Source organism: Podarcis bocagei, assembly GCF_964188305.1.
Source record: "Podarcis bocagei genome assembly, chromosome: 17".
Taxonomy (NCBI): domain Eukaryota; kingdom Metazoa; phylum Chordata; class Lepidosauria; order Squamata; family Lacertidae; genus Podarcis; species Podarcis bocagei.
The window spans coordinates 30739104-30759437 of NC_138143.1; the positions used below are offsets into that span (position 1 = coordinate 30739104).

General features: G+C 43.6%; 1 protein-coding gene across 1 annotated transcript; it reads right to left on the minus strand.

Moving 5' to 3' along the window:
* Window positions 1-1108: 1108 nt before the first annotated feature.
* TAL2 (TAL bHLH transcription factor 2) lies at window positions 1109-19080 on the minus strand. Its single transcript, XM_081177114.1, has 2 exons — window positions 18731-19080; window positions 1109-8156 (listed from the first exon to the last, which is right to left on the minus strand). The coding sequence occupies exon 2, from the start codon at window positions 8136-8138 to the stop codon at window positions 7785-7787; it is 354 nt and encodes a 117-aa protein (XP_081033240.1). The 5' UTR covers window positions 8139-8156; window positions 18731-19080; the 3' UTR covers window positions 1109-7784.
* Between the last annotated feature and the right edge of the window lie 1254 nt (window positions 19081-20334).

The window sequence follows — 20334 nt, forward strand, 5'->3', positions numbered from 1 at the left end:
GCAGAAAGCCTTTGAGATTAATGGAGGCTCCCCATGCATTTCAGATCCCCGAATGTTCTCCAAATCCTTATCTGTGGACCATGGCTTTACTCAAAGTACTTGGGATATACAGTGAATTTTATACACAGTAATTTTAGTGCTGATACCCAGATATGTCATGAGCTTTCTCTAGATCTGGCCTGTTGTTGTTGTTGTTTATTGAATTTATATACCGCCCTATACCCGGAGGTCTCAGGGTGGACACTCAAATGGATTTTGATGGTTGGTGGCTATTTCCACCCACTTTGAGTGCATGCTCACCTCCCTAGATGGAAGTGAACAGACTTCTTTTTGGGGGGAGCCTTGAATTGGGCTGTATTCTGAGAAACCTACTTTGGAGTTTGGAGAAAAGGTTGCTATAGGTTTTTGGTGGGCAGAAGCAATTCCTAGGAAATTGGGCTGCAAGACTGATTGCCCACGGGTCAGCACTACCTGTGTGCAGTGGCAGAGCATATGCCCAGGGCACATCCCTGGTGCGGATGTGGCACGCAGGGTGCCCTCCTGGGTGCAGGATAGTCGCTCGGGTGCCCAGAGCGGCGCGAGCACCCTGCAGCCAGGGCGGAGCGAGCCACCCATGGCGGACATTCGGTGTGCCGCCCGCCCGCAACTTCCAAGCTGTCAAAACAAAGGGGGAAGGTGGGAATGCCACCAGCAAAGCGGTGCACCTCCCCACTTATCCCGACAGCTTGGGAGTCACAGGCAGGTGTTGCTAAAAATGTCACACCCCTCAGTGAGGGCACTCGGGGCAGACCGCCCCCACCGCCCCCTTCCTCCGCCCCTGCCTGTGTGCTTGCTTGCCATCTGTTAAACCTGTACATTTGTGAATCATTTATTAGAAGAGTTACTGTGATCTCCCATCCCCTTCCTCACAAAGTAACTGAGCCTATGGAGCTGTACTGTACCTGCTTCTTCCTACTGCTAAGAGAAGCGGTAAGACCAGTGACTTCCTCGTGTAAACAATGGCAAAAATTTTCTAGTTGGAACAATTTCATTTTTAATAGAAGAAACAAAGTGACCACTTTTGTAAATAATTTATTTCTTAATATATTAGCCATTAAATAGCATAGTATACAGGAAAAGGTATCAGTTACACCATATTTGTTCATAGCTATACAGAAGGAAATCACAAAACATAAAAAGTGCTGACAAAATAAATCTTTGGTAGATAAGTCTAGTTAAAAACGCAAATTGTACATCAATAGTAGATACTATTTCCCCCCTTTACTATAAAATTAGGCAGGACATTTTAGAAATATTACTACATGAAAACTTTCACCACCCTAAAATTAAGTTTAATCTGAGTTTAAGTTTAAGTAAAATTAACCTTCATTTGTTTGGGGTATTTGGGAAAGCTTATACATGCTAGGAATAATTGCCAAAATGAACAGTCCCAGCACAAAACATAGATTGTTAGTTTGGTATCTAATTAAAAATCATTTTAAGCCGTGAACGTGGGTAGATTTTTCATGAGGTAGCGTCAGAACTACTCCATCACTTCTTCACATTTTAAGTGGCTTTCCTGAAAAAGAACGAGACTATCAAATATAATAGTACGTTTTCATACATAAAGTCTTCATACTTAAAAAGCTACGGCAGATTGTAGACAACTGTTTTCTACCGTAATGCAAAAGATGTTTCAGGCTCATTTCAATCCCCAAGGATTGAGCCCTTAGTTCCTAAGCAAAGTTATTAAGGTCTTAAGAAGAATTTTTCACCCCCAGTTTCCCGGAAATAAGTCCCACTGAATTTGCTTCTAGACAGGGTTAGGATTTCAGCCTTAGTGTCTCACTAAGCTAGGGTTGCCAGATGACTGGAATTTCCCAGACACAGCCAGAATACTGCAGCCGGAACACTAAGCCCAGTGGGACTTACTTCCAAGTAAATCTGTACGTTGTTTAAAAGGGCCATTCAGTGAGTTCCAAGGCAAGTCAGAATCATGTCATAGCTTATCTAACGTCTTGCAAGAACTGAGTGGCCAAGTGCTTCTTAAGATGTCCTAGTCTGTAGTCTTTCCACTGTGTGGTCATTATGCAATGAAAGAACTCTGTCAGTCCAGATCCCTAGAAGTGTGGGGGTTTTTTTAAAGTAACTGCTACTGTTGAATTATTGAATTCTAATAATTTTATTCCCACCTGCAATTATTTAAAACATACCATTTAAAAACGTTTGGAGCTAGTGGGGAAGAGGCAGACCTAAAGCAGTATAATTACCACAGCGCTATCATTTAATTTAATCTCACAGCAGTCCTGTGATATCGGTTAAAATGAGGCATTTGCTGGAAGCCAAATATGACTTAATGGCTGAGCCGAAATGGGGGCTTTGATGTCCAAAGCGCAGCAGCTTCGCCACTTTGCAGTTGCAGCAAAGTACAATATTTATTGGTTTTCTCCTTGAAGCTCACTTAGAAAGCAGAATTTCAGTCAAGAGACTTTAAGTGCCGTTTAACACAGGCAAATGGAAAGCAATGACCTCAGGACTCCATCTTGTCTCCCATGCTTTTTAACGTTTGCATGAAACATTTGCTGGGAGAAGCCGTGTAGAGGTTTTGGGCCACAGTGTCACTGGTATGCAAATGCCACCCAGCTCTGCCCTTCTTTCCACCTAACAACCAGTCCTGAAAGACCTACATTGGCTCTCAGTATGTTTCTGAGCACAATTCAAAGTGTTGGTGCTAACCTTCAAAGCCCTAAACGGCCTCAGCCCAGTATTCCTGAAGAAGCGTCTCCACCCCCATCGTTCAGCCCGGACACTGAGGTCTAGCTCTGAGGGCCTTCTGGCGGTTCCCTCCCTGCGAGAAGTGAGGTTACAGGGAACCAGGCAGAGGGCCTTCTTGGTAGTGGCGCCTGCTCTGTGGAACACCCTCCCATCAGTTAGGGAAGCTTTTAATGTTTAATGCTGTATTGTGTTTTTAATATTTGGTTGGGAGCCACCCAGAGAGGCTGGGGAAACCCAGCCGGATGGGCAGGCTATAAATAATAAATTATCATTATTACTACAGTGGTACCTTGGGTTAAGAACTTAATTCGTTCTGGAGGTCTATTCTTAACCTGAAACTGTTCTTAAAGTGAGGTACCACTTTAGCTAATGGGGCCTCCCGCTGCCACCGCGCCGCTGCACAGCGATTTCTGTTCTCATCCTGAAGCAAAGTTCTTAACCCGAGGTACTATTTCTGGGTTAGCGGAGTCTGTAACCTGAAGCCTCTGTAACCTGAAGCATCTGTAACCTGAGGTACCACTGTACTGATCCCAGGGGGACTGTAGAAGTCCTCAGTGGGTACCTGCAAATGGTTTTGAGGTGGAGGAACATGAAGAAGCTGAGGATTCGACCACCTATGGCACAGGAAGCCAGCCAATCTGGATGGAGAGTTGCAAGTGGTTTTGGATGGGTTGCATTCTCCTTGAAAGAGCAAGTTTGCAGCTGTGGGGGCTGTTTCCTCCTACAAACAGAGCTATCTATGGAGGCACAGGTGACAGAATCAGTGACCGGGATGCTCAAAGCAGCTCTGCCAGCTACGAACCTCCAGAGAAAAAATATCTTCCCTCACTTGTTTACGTCCTGGTTACAGACTAGCCCACTGTAATGCATTCTATATGAGGCTGTCTTTCGAAATGGTATGGAAACTTCAACACAGAGAATGCAATTGCCTGTTGAGGGGCAAGTGTTTGGAACACGTAGCAATCAGACTGGTCTTTAATTATATAAGGTCTTTCATTACATTTAAACTGTTTCTGTTTTTGATTCTAATCTGATCTGAATTGCCGTGCTGAGCCGTTATCCTGTTTTTAAACTGCTTTTCCTTTTCTTTAAAGTTTTGTAATGAAAGGGTTTTATGTTTTATGATTTCAAATGTTTCTGTAAGCCACCTCAGGAGAGCTTTGCTCTTGAAATGCTGTATATGAATACTGGAAACAAATGAATGAAGCAACGTATTGATTTCCCCCTAATAAGCTTTAAAACTTTACAAATGTTTGTTAAGAAGGTGAGCATCTTCCTAAGATGAACAGTTTAAAAAACACACACAATAAAAAATAAACCTGGATAATAGATAAATGAATAGATTTAAAAGGCCGACGACAGCCACATTTATAATCAATAGTCCCCAGAACACTTTACAGTGTGCAAAGTGCTTTACATGAGGTATGTACACAGGGAGAGCGTGTGAAGGCATTGCAGTAGCCAGTGAAAGGAAGGAAAGAGAATTATGAAAATAAAGATTTGTGAAAATAATATAATAGTATGATACTGTGTAAAATATAACAAGTGTAATACAGGGTTTTTTGAGAACATTTGGAAGTCTATTTTAGGTCCTTTTAAATTTCTTGCATTCTTTTTTTAAAAAAATGGGATGGGATATAAATTGTAATATAGTATACTGCTGTATAATTTTGTTAAATATGTTTAATAAAGATTTTTTTTAAAATAAAAAGGAAGGAAAGATGAGAAACATCCCAAAGCCTCAACTTATCTAGAAGCAGGCAGGTGTAACAAAATAAGCATTTGAAAAGATGTTTTAAAAATAATAATAATGAGGAAACACTATTAGTGGCTAGTGTTTTTTTTCCAAGTGGCAGATTCTCCTTGATAGTATCTTCAGGATAATTAAGAGCTGAGTGGCAACTTTTCAGAAAAATACAATAATGGAAGATGAAATTAAAATTAAATGAAATACTTCTATTTCATTGACTATGCTGGAGGTGTTAACACTTTAGTCCAATCATTCTCGAAGTGTGCATAGGGACACACACAAGTATGCCGCCCGAAATCACACAGTTACATCCTCAGATGTTTCTGTGTGGGCTCAAAATGCTCTCACACAGAGAAGGCTGCTAGTTGTGTCTCTTGCATGATTTACCGCTCCCAGCTTTGCCTCCTTCCAATCTGCCTCCTGGGGAAGGGGGATATTAGCTCCACTGTGCCCCTTCTCCAGATAGGATTGGATCATCCAGCCCATTCTTCTCAGCGCAGGCATACACTCTCAGAAGGATCTGCCCCTTGCAACTGAAAAGACGATCGATCCGGTGGCTGCTCAAATTGGCTACTGATGCAGAAACACTGAGGGCAGGGGAAATCCTCCATAAGCAGGCAATTCAAACTTCTACTCCAAAAAGTTAACCTTTTCGGTGTAAGAGTGAAGCCAGATTAGATGTTATGTTATTCGCATGATTACTGCTTGTGTATTTATTTGTATACAGTGGTACCTTGGTTCTCAAACGCCTTGGTACTCAAACAATTTGGAAGCCAAGCAATGCAAACCCGGAAGTGTTCCGGTTTGCGGACTTTTTTCGGAAGCCGAACGTGCTCTGTTTTGAGTATTACGCTTCCGATTTGAGTGTTACGCAGAGGTCTGTCTGTTTTTGCTATTTATTTTGCGTTTTGTTTTTGCAGCTCTTTTTGTGTGTGACTGTGTGGAACCCAGTTCAGCTACTGACTGATTGATTGTGTGACTGCAGTACATTGTTTATTGCTTTCATTTTATGGATCAATGGTCTCGGTAGTTAGTAAAATTCATGTTAAGTTGCTTGTTTTAGGGGTTGTTTTTTAAAGTCTGGAACGGATTAATCCATTTTGCATTACTTTCTATGGGAAAGCGCGCCTTGGTTTTGGAACGCTTTGGTTTTGGAACGGACTTCTGGAACGGATTACGTTTGAGAACCAAGGTACCACTGTACAAGTAAGAACCACAGTGGGCTGCAGTGGACTGCTAGCATTAACCCTTTGCTGCCACTGTTGTCTCAGTCCAGATTGGGGAGAGGGCACCCCTAAAGCTGCTATTTGCCCCCAGAAAGCAACCTGCTTTCTGAGAGCCTTCTTCCTGATTTAAGAGCTCTCCCCCAACACCACTGTTCCGATCTGGTTCAGGGTATCCAATGCTGCTGTTTTAGTAAATAAAACAGAAAGCACTCATCATATGTCACATCTAGTCTGGCCCTGAATTGTACAACCAGTTTTAATCCATAAAAAGGGTGCCTTAGGCTGCAATCCTAACCGTACATGCCTGGGAGTAAGCCCCATTGAATTCAGTAGGACTTACTTCTGAGTAGACATGCTTAGGATTGTTCTGTAAATCGACAAAAGTTTGGGGAATAGTGCCTTTGATGAATGTCTGAGAAGTAGGTGAAATATAATGTAGTCTTATTTCTCTTTCATTGTAAATAATCCAAACAGCAACCTGCTGCCTTATAAAAAGCAGTGGAATGGGTATCTTTCAATTAAACTGTGTTTCCCATTAGGAAACATTTCTTGAGCAATTTGATTAGTTCCACTTGTTAAATTTAAATTGTGTGAGTTTAAAAGTCCACGCCGCCTTCCTACTGACTATAGCCAAATTTAAAAATATTTTTGCCGCCCAATCTACAAAACCAGAGTAAACAGTTGCTGTTCCTGAAAAATAATCAAATTTGAATGTATGTCTTTTAAGATTCAAATGTTTTGGGGGGAAATTAAATAAGCAACCCTAGTTTATTTATTTTGGCAATTTTGAATAAAACTGCAGCAGGTGTACTGGGCATGATTCATCCTCTCTTGGCTCATGTGTTTTCACTCTGAAAATATACCAAATATCTTTTGGTTTGATTTTCCAGTTCTGACATAAGCTGCAAAGCAAAAAGAAAAAACTGGAAATGAGATGCAGACATAAGAGCAATGACGATGATTCGTAACTTGCATGGCTGATGAAGGCAACAGAAATGAGTTAGCAGGGGGATTAGGTACTGTTTTCACCTGAGGCAAAAGGATTTTTGAAAAATACGACAACCTCTGCTCCAGGGCTCAGTTTTCATACCAAGACTGAAGGCAGGGATATGGTGCTCTCTCTGGAGTCTGCTGCTGAAAGCTTTTGATGTTAGGATGGCCTTGACTTTTAAAACAATTTAAACTGAAGATAGATTGAATCTTCAGTATACGTTACTCAGAAGTGAAGAAATGGGCTTGTAGCCCTTCCTTCCACAAGCCTCCAAAAATGTGTGACATGAAGATTTTCCTCATATAGTGTCTCTGAAGTGGCCCAACTCAAGTGTTTCTTTCCTTTTAGGAAAGGTAAGAGGAGATCACATCAGCCCTCATGCCACACATTGCAGGAAACAAGGTAGAGAGGACTCACTCCACCACAGAAAAGAAGAGAAGAAGAAGAGTTTGGATTTGATATCCCGCTTTATCACTACTTGAAGGAGCCTCAAAGCGGCTAACATTCTCCTTTCCCTTCCTCCCCCACAACAAACACTCTGTGAGGTGAGTGGGGCTGAGAGACTTCAAAGAAGTGTGACTGGCCCAAGGTTACCCAGCAGCTGCATGTGGAGGAGTGAGGAATTGAACCCGGTTCACCAGATTACGAGACTACCCCTCTTAACCACTACACCACACTGGCTCCACAGCCCAATAATTGTATGAACTGGGTCTAGAAGTTACGTTGCTGCTCAGTCACCAGCTATTGGCTCCAATAACTCTCACCAATGCATCATGGGTAGTTTTCTGTGAGCCATACCAAAGATCCTTGGCCTTGAGATCAAAGCACTTTGTGGCAAGTAGAGCTGCTGGAATCCTGATCAACTTCCAGAGATTTGATATCCCTCTTTTTAAGTACTGAAAATTAGCATCTCCCAAAGAAACCGTTACACAAAATACATTCGTTAAAAGAGCAAAAGATATATATATAAATACTGTACATAGGCAGACAACCCACAACTTGTATAAAGAAGGGAAACTATCAAATTACTACCAGGAGGGCTACAGCCCCGACAAACAGCAGGTCACGGAGACGAGGCCTCTGACCAACACTCTGGGGCATTGCTGCTTGTGTTGGGAGAAGGGACCTCAGAGTCTTCAATGAGAGTCAAGTCTTCCATGCTTTCCAAACTTGGACTTGGCTGGAACAGTCCCAGTATCCTTCCCCGTGGATTCATCCCTGGCTGCTGCAGGCCTTGTTCCCCGAGCACCTTGACAAGGAAGTTGATGTACCTCATGGCTAAGCGGAGGGTCTCATTCTTGCTGAGCTTTTTGTCCGGAGGGTGGGTGGGAATGAGCTTCCTCAGCTTGGCAAATGCGCTGTTGACGTTCTGCTGCCTCCACCTCTCCCTGCTGTTGGTGAAGATCTTTCTGGTCATTCTCAAGAACCGGCAGAACTAGAGGAAGAGAAAAGCATAAAGGTCATCATGAACTGCAGCCAGAGGATAGAAATAAACATTTTTTAAAAACCCTTCAATAAAGGTAAAGGTACCCCTGACCATTGGTGGCACTGTGGGTTAAACCACAGGGCCTAGGACTTGCCGATCAGAAGGTTGGCGGTTTGAATCCCCGCGATGGGGTGAGCTCCCATTGCTCGGTCCCTGCTCCTGCTAACCTAGCAGTTCAAAAGCACATCAAAGTGCAAGTAGATAAATAGGTACCACTCTGGCGGGAAGGTAAACGGCATTTCCGTGCGCTGCTCTGGTTCGCTAGAAGCAGCTTAGTCATGCTGGCCACATGACCCGGAAGCTGTACGCCGGTTCCCTCGGCCAATAAAGCGAGATGAGCACTGCAACCCCAGAGTCGGCCACGACTGGACCTAATGGTCAGGGGTCCCTTTACCTTTACCCCTGACCATTAGGTCCAGTCGCAGACAACTCTGGGGTTGCGGCGCTCATCTCACTCTATTAGGCTGAGGGAGCCGGCATTTGTCCACAGACAGCTTCTGGGTCATGTGGCCAGCATGACTGAGCTGCTTCTGGCGAACCAGAACAGCACACAGAAACGCCGTTTACCTTCCCACCAGAGCGGTACCTATTTATCTACTTGCACTTTGAAGTGCTTTCGAACTGCTAGGTTGGCAGGAGCAGGGACCAAGCAACAGGAGCTCACCCCATCACAGGGATTCGAACCGCCGACCTTCTGATCAGCAAGCCCTAGGCTCTGTGGTTTAGACCACAGCGCCACCCGCGTCCCTAAACCCTTCAATAAGATAGCTCGGACCTAGAGTCCAGCTGCAAACCCAGTGCCTCTCTATTTCACTTATGCTTTGTATGGGCCTGAAATGTTCCAGTAGACCAAAGGTCACTAGCGCCCCATTAGCAGATCACTCCAAGGGGAGCAGCAATATTTGTGAAAGGATAGCCAGAGTTGCCCTCTTCCTTTCTTTTGCTCTCTTGCTTTTGTCAGCACAAGCTCTGTGAGCAAATAGTGACCTTTGTGGGTTTCTCCGTTAGATGGCATGCTTCAAAATGCATCCTTGTCTCTCTGACATTTGTACAAGATCAGCAAACAGAGGCCCCCATCCACCCAAGGAATCCTTTTCAAATAGCTGACAGACTCCCAGTTTGTAGGTGGGACATTTATTTATTTACGGCCTCCCAACATGCAGCCCAATCCTAAGCATGTTTACTCAGAAATTCCACCATGTTCAGTTGTGGCTAAGTTAAGTGTCATGGGATTATTGCTCTTGTCTATTTGCCTTCACCTTAAAATGTCTTCTTAGCCCTACCTCAGGGAGCTGTACTTTGAATCCTTTTGCCTCAGACCCTCCAAGTGTCCCTGTTTCCCAAGGAGAGTCCCAGATTTACAGAAGCCATCCCAGTTTCTAATTTGATCCCAGAATATCCCGCTTTCCCTTAGGACATCCCTATTTTCACTGGGGAAATGTTGGAGGGAATGGAGTTATGTGACCTCCGAGCCAAGGAGATAAGTAACCTTTAGAAGACATCTGAAGGCAGCCCTGCACAGTGATACCTCTGGATACGAACGCTTCTGCTTGCGTATGTGTTGGGTTATGAGCTACGCTAACCCAGAAGTAGTTGCTCCCAGATGCAAACTTTGCCCCAGGATGCGAGCAGAAATCGTGCGCCAGAGTTGTGTGCGCAGTGGGAGGTGCGCTTTCACTAATGGTGCCTCATGTTAAGAACAGTTTCAGGATAAGAACAGACCTCTGAAACAAATTAAGTTTGTAACCAGAGGTACCACTGTATAGAGAATTCTTTTTTTAAAAGTTTCATGTTTTATTATGTTTTTATAGATGTTGGAAGCTGCCCAGTGTGGCTGGGGCAACCCAGTCAGATGGGCAGGATATAAAATTTATTGTTGTTGTTACTACTATTGAATAGGACGTCCCTATTTTCAACGGAGAAATGTTGGAGGGTCTGTTGTCAAGGTTAACTTTGCAAACAGAAATCTCTTGAGTAAATATTCCGTAATAATGCAATAAAACAAGATCCATATCCGGGATCCAAAGTGACCTGATTCAGATTGCCTGCTTTGAGTCTTATTTGAAGCTGCTCTGTTACATATGGGCACTTTTAAATGTCCAAACATCATGAAAATGTGAGGTTTAGGGTTTTCTTGTCTGTTAGGTGCAAGGATGGCCCATTCAGACAAAAAAGCTTTCATGTTTATGAATGAAATTGCTTCACGAGCCATTATGTGAATGGTGTCAGAGAATGAACCCCCAAGAAAGGATCTGATATATATCTGTTGAAGTAAGTCTGGCTTTATATAATGTCTTCTCAGCCAGTTGGGTTTATTGGCATAGTACAAAATGTGAATAAAAATGATTCTGACCGCTCCAGAATATAGAAATTGTACAGAAGATACATTGTTGTCCAGGGTGTGTATACCCATATCACTGCTGTATGCTGTCAAACATATTTCATAGTGCTTCAAAGACCTATTTGACCAAAGTCAAAAACAGGACAAAGATGTGAAAGTATACGCATTATTACCTTCACCTCTTTGAAACTTCACACAGAATGAAGTCCGAGCAAACAAGTTAGAATCGAGAGCAGCACCTTAGAAGCCCCAAATGAACATGATGAACAAAGCTCACCCAAAGGCTACTACCATACAAAAGATTAACCAATGCAGGGAGCTACAAATGAAGATCTGTTTCTCAATAGCCAAGGCTTTGGGCAGCATCCCTTAGTGAATCTATTCAGGCTGCTAAGCATCACCAGCCGCAGCAGTTCCTAGCACAAAAGCTGCATTTCTGGTGCATTTATTCCGCAATAAATGGCCGCTCAAGCAGCAGTAACCCTCGTAGGCTAGCAAAGAACCTCTGTATAATCCAGTGGGAATGAGGGCTTACGAACAAGTAAAATTTAAAGAGATTCAGACCTCCAGGGTATATAAATAGCTTAGATTTGTATCTGGCCTGTATCGTGCACATGCCAGCTCACCATGTTATGATGGCAGAATCTAGGGGCACACGGATGAATAAGCCATAGCAGGTCAACTGCCCAGACAGACCTTCCACATCACCCCCAACAATAGACTTCTCAGTAGTGTCCGTTCACACATTGAGTGCAGCAGCTATTGAGTGTACGGTCTAATCAAGGACAGATAGATCAAGCTGGCGTACATGTACGTATCAACTCGCCTTTAGCATCCCCATCGTTGAACTTCGAAAAGGGTTAAGAAAATGTTAGGGCCCCGATCCAGCTCTATAGCTACTGGCTATAGAGATAGAATCATAGAATTGTCAAGTTGGAAGGGAACCCAAAGGTCATCTCTCAAAAAAACAACAACAAAGATGGGCCAGGATACTTTATGTCCAGGTGTATTTATTTTATTTAACAGAATTTGTATCCCACTTAATTATAAATAAATCTCTAAGAATATGATGAACAGAGGACTGTGTACAATGATCTCTCTCTCTCTCTCTCTCTCTCTCACACACACACACAACATGGCATATATATTAGGAAATAGAAGATATCCAGCTCCAAGGACCTTCCCTTACTGTGAGATATGAGGTTACAGGGAACCAGGCAGAGGGCCTTCTCAGTAATGGCACCTGCCCTGTGGAACGCCCTCCCTTCAGATGTCAAAGAAATGAACAACCATCTGACTTTTAGTAGACATCTGAAGGCAACCCTGTTTAGGGAAGTTTTTAATGTTTGATGTTTTATGCTGTTTTTAATATTCTGTTGGGAACCGCCCAGAGCGGCTGGGGAAACCCAGCCGGATGGGCGGAATATAAATAAATACAGTGGTACCACTGTTTGCGAACACTTCTGGTTGTGCACCCTTCGAGTAACAAGCTCCGCTAACTAACCCAGAAGTACGTGCTCCTGGAAGCGAACTATGCCCCTGGATGTGAGTGGAAATCGTGCGCATGCCATTAGCCAAAGACCGCCTCAGGTTGAGAATGGTTTCCGGTTACAAACGGACCTCCGGAACAGATTAAGTTTGTAACTGGAGGTACCACTGTAAATTATTATTATTATTATTATTATTATTATTATTACTACTACTACCATCCACAAGGAGCCATTTAGACAAGGGTCTAGTAGGTATGGGACAAGAGGCAAGGGAGAAGTAGGTATTGGAACAAAGATACAGCCCCATTTAAGGTCTGATCTCATGGAGAAAAGATTCCCAATGGATGCTGCACTCTTGCTGCCAGGATCTTGCAACAGAAAGCAGTATATAGACATGAGCTCTCATCTGGCTGGGGCTGGGAACAAGGAAGGAAGCAAGTAACCTGCTCCAAGACACTGGTTTTCCCCTGGTGGGTTGGGACCCACCACTGGCTGCAGCAGCAGCAGCCGCACTACCAACATACAAATATAAAGGAAATTGTTCCGAACTGCATGTTTGGTTAAAGGTTGGAAAATGTTGATGTTCTTTCTCAGAGTCCAAATCTCCACTGCTTCAGAAATATTCACTAGTTCCAACCTGCCTTTGGAATTCAAAAGTAACACAGAAACTTAGGCTCCAAAATAAATGGCCAACGGAAGCCCAGGATATTTTGCTACCTGAAGCAGAACTCAAACGGCTGCCCTCCCTCTCCAACTAGGCAAACAAAGCAATAAGGAATACTGTATGGTTCATTCCAATTGCAATGTGTTTTGAGGGTCTGCGAAACTTCGTCCTCAGTGGTACTGCAAATATAGAAGCAACATAACCTGGAAATGGGATAGAGAGTTTAAAATATAATAAAGTTTGCTTCCCTCTCACAATCTCATATTAAGTGAATAAAAGTTACCAAGTTAGTTTGTGGTGGGAAATTACAAGAACTTAGAACATGTCGATATATATATGTATTAGTATAGCCAACAAAATTCAAATTAAAAACAGATTCCAAAAAAACGAGATAACCCCTCATAACGGAAAAATGCCCAAACGCCTAATTAGTAAGGCTCAAAATGTATCCTAAAGATCTCTTTTAAAACATATGAAGAAATATCTTACAAACGTAAGAAAGTAAACAAAGTTTCTAGCTGCAATTCTCTAAGTGGATACTCCCAGGCATGGCCAAACTTAGCCTTCCAGCTGTTTTCGGACTACAACTCCCATCATCCCTAGCTAACAGGACCAGTGGTCAGGGATGATGGGAATTGTAGTCCCGAAACAGCTGGAGGGCCAAGTTTGGCCATGCCTGCTAGTCACAGCTTTCCCCCACCTGGTTCTCTCCAAATGTTTTTGACTACAATTCCCATCAGCCCCCGCTTAATGCTGTCTGGGGCTGAAGGATGCTGCTAAGCATCCAAGATGAGACTTTTAATATCAACTGGAGCTAATTGCCTACCCTAAGCAACCCAGTATTATCAAGGAAGCAGAATTTTGGAGGCCTTTAACAACTGTTTGCTTAAGACCGATAGAATGGGCTCTTAACCCCTTAACAACATACAAGTTCCTGGTTCTAAATAAATTGGGAGTGGGTTGGAAAATCTCGAGTGGTCCCCCCCCCAATTGTGATGAGTAAAAGAAAATGGAATAGTCCCATCTGCGCCACTCTGAGCTCTCCCTGGACAAACAGCACAATACAGATGTAATAATAAATAAATACTACCTCATTTTTTAAATAAACAAAGCCCTGCGTGGTTCAGACAATGACATTTATTCTTTTCCGCAGCAGAAAGACATTAAATCCACTCAGCAAGGCATGGACGTACTATTATGAGTTGTATGTTTCTTAGCCAAGGAATCAATGAAATGGACTTCCCCACTTACCGTAGTTCTGTGAAGGAAACCAGCACCCTAAACCTAGAGCTCTACAAAAAAACAGACCCAGCAATGCAGCTGATGTGGTTCTAGCATTACCAGGGCGCCATTTTGAGCAAGGGAGCCGGAATGAGATTTTCCGAGCACGAAGGAGTAAACTGCCCAACTTCTTTTGTTCTGTGTACTCACGCCAAACCTACAGTCGTGCAACCAAACGGACCACCAAAAATTGGTTTCAGTAGAGTATCTATGGTAGCGGTCAGCAATTTTTTTCAGCAGGGGGCCGGTCCACTATCCCTCAGACCTTGTGGGGGGCCGGACTATATTTTTTTTGGGGGGGGGCGATATGAACGAATTCCTATGCCCCACAAATAACCCAGAGATGCATTTTCAATAAAACCACACATTCTACTCATGTAAAAACACGCTGATTCCCGGACCATCCATGGGCCGGATTTAGAAGGTGATTTGGCCGGATCCGGCCCCGGTCTTTAGTTTGCCTACCCATGATCTATGGCATATGGATTTGCTCAGCAATGCAAATGTGGGTCCATGGTGGGAATGGAGGCATGTGAGAAAATATGTCTACCCTGCTTCTCCTTCATTTTCAAAGCAGCCTACAACAACAGCAACAACTAAACCCCTTAAACGATTAAAACGGCCCCCGTTTGTTAAAACAACAATTGAAACAGCAATTTAATATGGACTGCCTAGCTAAAACAAAACAAAAAATGAAAGCATTCCGCGACATACAGTCAACGCTCCTAGACAGCACCAGCACAGAAAATGGATGCAGTTTCCTAAGGTAGCACTTGCCTTCTAGGTGCTCAAATCTTGCTCACCTAGCCAAACATTTGCTTTTTAAAGCCATGCTCTCTAATCTCAGATGCCTGCAGATTTATTGCCATTTTTCAGTAGTGCACACGGAAAGGCACACTGCATATGGTCAGAGGCACTTTTCTGTTATTTTCCTGTTCCACTGAGTCAATTTGAAAAAGGTTATGGGCTGAAGAGGAATTAAGGGTTGTACCCAGTGGTAGATTTACTCAAAGCAGACACACTCAAGTAAATAGCTATGACTAACTCAATTTCAGTGAATCTACTCTAAGCAGAGCTGGACAGAACCCAACGCTTTTCTTGAGCTTTCATAGCCCAATAAGCAGTGGCATTCCAATATTATTGTTGGTTTTGTGGGTCCTTTAAAAGAATTATAATAAATAATGTGGGTTTTTTTCAGGCTGATTGAAGTTTCTGACCACTTGAACAACAAAATAAACTTCTTCTTTTTACTGAGTCTGCATGTATTAGATCACTACTGCAATATAATTAATGTATGCAAGCCCAAAAGATTAAAAAATCACACTATTTTGCTTATTTATTTATTTATTAAAAAACAAAAGCGGTTTTCAAATGCACATAGGGTGAGTTTTGTCCATTTTAATTTGAGTAGCAGAGGGAAACAAAAATACTGAGATGCAATTTTTTAGTATTGGTGCATACAATTCCTAGACGCACTGGTCCCAGCTCAGAGGCTTCGATAACCATGCAAATACTGCACTATTCACGTAGAGTTCCCTTATGAGCAGAGGGTACCTCATTCACTTCAGTCGGTTGTGCGTAAGAACCCTTGTGGAATTTTGAATCAGGGTCATTATGCAGCAATTAAGCGCCACGGAAATTAATGGGACTGCATTCTAAGTAATACATTGGTTTCGCTAATGAAGTCTGCTTTTATGTAAGAATTACCCCAAACACAGCAATTAGAAGGGGGGCCAAATAAACAAGCTAAGATTAGTACCCCCAATTAAAAGCGCATTTAGGAAAAGGCATTGCCAAGAGTCATTTCCCCCCCGAAATAAAGGTTGTCCCCTGATCAGTGGCGTAGCGTGGGTTGTCAGCACCCGGGGCAAGGCAAGTAATTTGCGCCCCCTAACCCGTGGATTTGCGCCCCCTAACCCTAACCCCCAGATGTTGCGCCCGGTGTGGCCGGCCCCCCCTGCACCCCCCACGCTACGCCACTGCCCCTGATTTAATTCATCTCTCTCTCTCTCTCTCTCTCTCTCTCTCTCTCTCTCTCTCTCTCTCTCTCTCTCTCTGTGTGTGTGTGTGTGTGTGTGTGTGTGTAAAATCTAAGAGAGAAATAGCCAGAAAATATAAGGAAGGAAAGACAGACAGACAGACAAAAAGCAGTTTTTAAAGCAAAAAATTGCAGCTGCTGGGGAGGGGGGAGGCACCTAGATCAGAACCACAGAACCCTTTCCCATCTCATGTTTTTGCTAATCTGAAAGCTCCCCCCCCCCCCCGAAGCTGCTATTAAGTTCAGGAGGCAAATAAAATTGTTCCAGGGAGGACTAAGCCTACCTTCACAGCACCTGTCTCAGACTGCACTGGCAGATCCCCCGTGGCTGCATTTGGCCTTAAAAAAAGTACAGTAATAATGATTTCCCACCATCATATCCAGTTTAGGGTGAAATGAAATGAAACAACGGGGATGTGCAAATAGCTCTTTGGTCTCTGTGAACTTTTACAAACAGCTGTGGCACGAGGGGGGGTGCATATAGGGCCACAACAGGGCAGAGACTGAGGGGGGGTTCATTGCTTCCCCCTCCACTGAATACAAACTGCCCTTCCTATCGAGCTGCTGTTTGCCCTGCAAGGAAAAAAAGCACACATTTTCCTAACAAGCCAAATAACAGCTTGGGAGGTGGTGGTTATAAGGAACAGGGCAAGTTAACCCCCTCCCTCTCCCCAAAGCCACATTCTCAAACGGATTGCCTGACCCCCTTGCTGCCAATATTTGCAAAGGTTTGCATTTCTGTTTTTCGTTATTCTTATTTTATTGCCAAAAAGGATAACCACCTACAATTTGGGAACCATGCAAATCCAGAATTAAATAACCACACACACCCCAAGTCATCAAAGGAAAATCATATCTAAATCACACAGGATGCTTGCTGTATAGTGTTAATTATATTTAATATTTAAAAGCCGGTTTTCTATGTGTGTGCGCGCGCACAGGCTTGAGTATAAAGAGTTTTCTCTCTGCCCATATCCAGTTTGGCCTTTCAAATGAGAGGGGGGCAGTTCTGAGATTTTTCAGCCAAACGGTGTTGGCAAATTCTAGGCATAACAAAGTACCTTTTTAAGGCACTTTGATTTCATTGGAAGAAATGTCCTTAAATCTCTCCTGCTGATGTCAACAGTATTCAAAGGTGTTTCTCCTTATCTGGATTTTGCCCCACATTATAAAAACGTACATATATTATGGAACTGAAATCTGTATATAATAAGGTACTGCCTGTGCTTTTTGGGGGGTAAAAAAAAAAAAAATGTGGTGCCTTGATAAATGTGCTGTGGGTGCCAGCCATAATAGCTGCCATGGGCAGGGAAAATAAGAGGTACTCTGTATTAGTAAGTAGGATCACAAAAAAAGCACTGGGTACTGCAATATGACCAGAGAGAATTACATGTTGAGCTGGTATTTTCCACTGGACACTGTATTGTTTTAAGTGGGATGAAAGTCCGAGGACTCTGTTGTTGCTGTTATTATCTTTTAAACGGTGTTTAGGAAAGAATTGACAAAGATAGCTAAATAGTTCCTATATGTATGCACATGCAAAGAACTTGCAACCTAGGCAAGGAATTCATAGCTGTCACTGTCATATACACTCAAAGGGGAGGAAATTCAACAAGACTTGCAACCTGCTCCCAAACACTTTATACAGAAATGCCATCGAAAGTCCTTTAAATGGAAACATACCCACAGATTTCGGTAGGATAGTTTCACGTAGTATGTGCTTAAGACAAGGAATGCAAAGCTACAGATCTGCCTCTTGGGGCACTGAGTGAATCTGTATTAATTAAACACTATAAAAATATTCCACAAGACACATAATGAGCTAGCTACCTTGCATGCTAAAGCATAAGAATCTGTTGTCCGAATATTTCAAAAATAAATACGACAGAAACTGTTGAGGCTGCTGTGGTTTAAAAAAGTGGCCCTATCATGTTGTATACACCGCATGTAATGGCATGTAGAATGTAAAGGAAGCCTCAAAGTGTCCGGTTTAGTGGCATTTTCCACCCAGGGGTGTACGTGATTTTAACACACCACATGGTTTTAAATGCTAAACTCTTGAAAGCTTCCAGAATTTTACTCGGTTGTTGATATTCCCTGTTTCTTCACCATTGTCACTGTTATTATTATGCATTAAATTTGTATACCAGAAGGTCTCAGGGCAGTTCACAACTTAAAATCATAATATAAAAACGCAAAACAAAAACAAAAACAAGAACAACCTAATAATACCCTCCTCCCCGCTGAATTCCATGCAATCTCAGCTGTGGAATGTTATTCAGACGGACAAAATGAGAACAGCTCCACCGCCGGTCTCTTAACTGCAACGCTTATGCTACAATGTCAGCAGCAATGTGGGAAAGAGCAGGGGGTACAACCGTCACCCTCCAGGTCTGGATTTAGTCACCTGTGAAGGAGCAGCCCTTTCCAGACATAGCCGGAGCCATGTGCCACCACCACCTTATGAGTGTCCAAAGGAAGCTGTCAAGATTCTTACTCCTTCCCCAGCACAAAATTCAGCGCGGATGTCTAAAAAGGCATTCCAGTGAAACCACCCAGCAATGCCCACAAAGCCTTTTGGTTTTGGGAAAAGTGGGAGTGTGTGCACATTTGGGAAAGTTGCATAAAAGACTAAAATGCTTTAAAAATAAAAATAAAAATCTAAGGAGGAAAAAACCACACAAACACATCATAAGCAAAGTAACTTACCTTTTCGAAAGCTGATCTTGCAGAAGTGTTCGCCTGCAGCCCAAGTTCGCTCTGGCTGCTCCCGGTACTTTGCTCTCCCAGCTCTGAGACGCAAGAGCTGCTCTCTCTCCTGACAATCCAGCCAATTGCCGGTCCCTGCCTGCTGCCTCCTTTATAGAACGCCAGATCCTTTGTCTGGCGCGTGTCACCACTAGTGCTAGCGATCCAGGGAGCTTATTCCGTATCTCCTGGGAGATCCTTTTCATGCTGCAGCTTCTTGCTCTTCCTAGAATTCTAGCCCATGCTAGAATAGGTGGACAAGGCAGCTTTGGAGCTTTGTTCTGAAATGCCAAGATGTTTGGATTCAAACGCTAAGGGAAAAAAACACACCAGACAGGCTATTTTTGCAAAAGGCCGTAAGTACCGTATTTTTCGCTCTATAAGACGCACCAGACCACAAGACGCACCTAGTTTTTGGAGGAGGAAAACAAGAAAAAAATATATTCTGAATCTCAGAAGCCAGAACAGCAAGAGGGATCGCTGTGCAGTGAAAGGAGTGCTCTGATGGTGTTTCCTGCTTGGCAGGGGGGTTGGACTCGATGGCCCTTGTGGTCTATTCCAACTCTATGATTCTATGTTCTGGCTTCTGTGATAGCTGCGCAGGCTGCATTCGCTCCATAAGACGCACACACATTTCCCCTTATTTTTTAGGAGGGGGAAAAGTGAGTCTTATAGAGCAAAAAATACGGTAGCTGGCAGTTGGCAATGTGATGCTTTCTATGTGTTGTTGGACTCCCATCAGCCCCCAGCCAGCATGGTCAATGGTCAGGGATGATGGATGTTGGGGGGCACCATCTTGCCTACCCCAGCCATAGCCTAATGAATTCAGCAGGGTTTTATAGGAGATGAGCTTCGTTTAAGTCTGGGCTTAGGAATCAGGCAGCGGGTGGGGGGGGGCTCAGCCCTGGAATTGATTTCCAAGTGCCTGGAGTGTTAGCATGGCAAAGGAAGCACCTCTGAGCATGTGCAGAGTGTCCAGCAACCGCCAAACATCATTGTGTGCCTGGCCTTTTGAGCGGGGAGAAGCTGGGAGACCAGTAAGGACAGCTTGGAGTCACGCTCAGAAACCTGGCAATGCTCTTTTTAGAAACCAATCGCCGGAATACAACACTTGTGGGAAAACACCGGTGTGGAAAATGCCTCGTGGGATGTAATTTTTTAAAAGGCAACAGGAATGGTTGTCGAAGAAAGCAAAACAAAGGAGACGCACGCTACTCTGGAGACCCGCGGAGGCTGTTTGTAATCACAATGTTTTTCCGTGTATCGTTCAGTGATGTGTGCACCAAATATTTCACATAACTGCAGCCCAGGGACACACGTACATAGGTATGCAGCTACAAACAGGGGAAGGGCTGTACCTCTGTTCAAGCTCAGACCTTCTGTGGGGTAACTCCAGTTTCAAACCCTGGTACCCACATTTAAATGGGTTGGGGGGGGGTCCTAGGTATTGCCTCTGGTCACAAACCCTCAAGAGCATGGGTAGGCAAACTAAGGCCCGGGGGCTGGATCTGGCCCAATCGCCTTCTCAATCCGGCCCGCAGACGGTCCGGGAATCAGTGTGTTTT

Bases quoted from the DNA above. Each gene is read 5' to 3' on its own strand.
- TAL2 (XM_081177114.1), bottom strand. From the start codon at position 8,138: ATGACCAGAAAGATCTTCACCAACAGCAGGGAGAGGTGGAGGCAGCAG.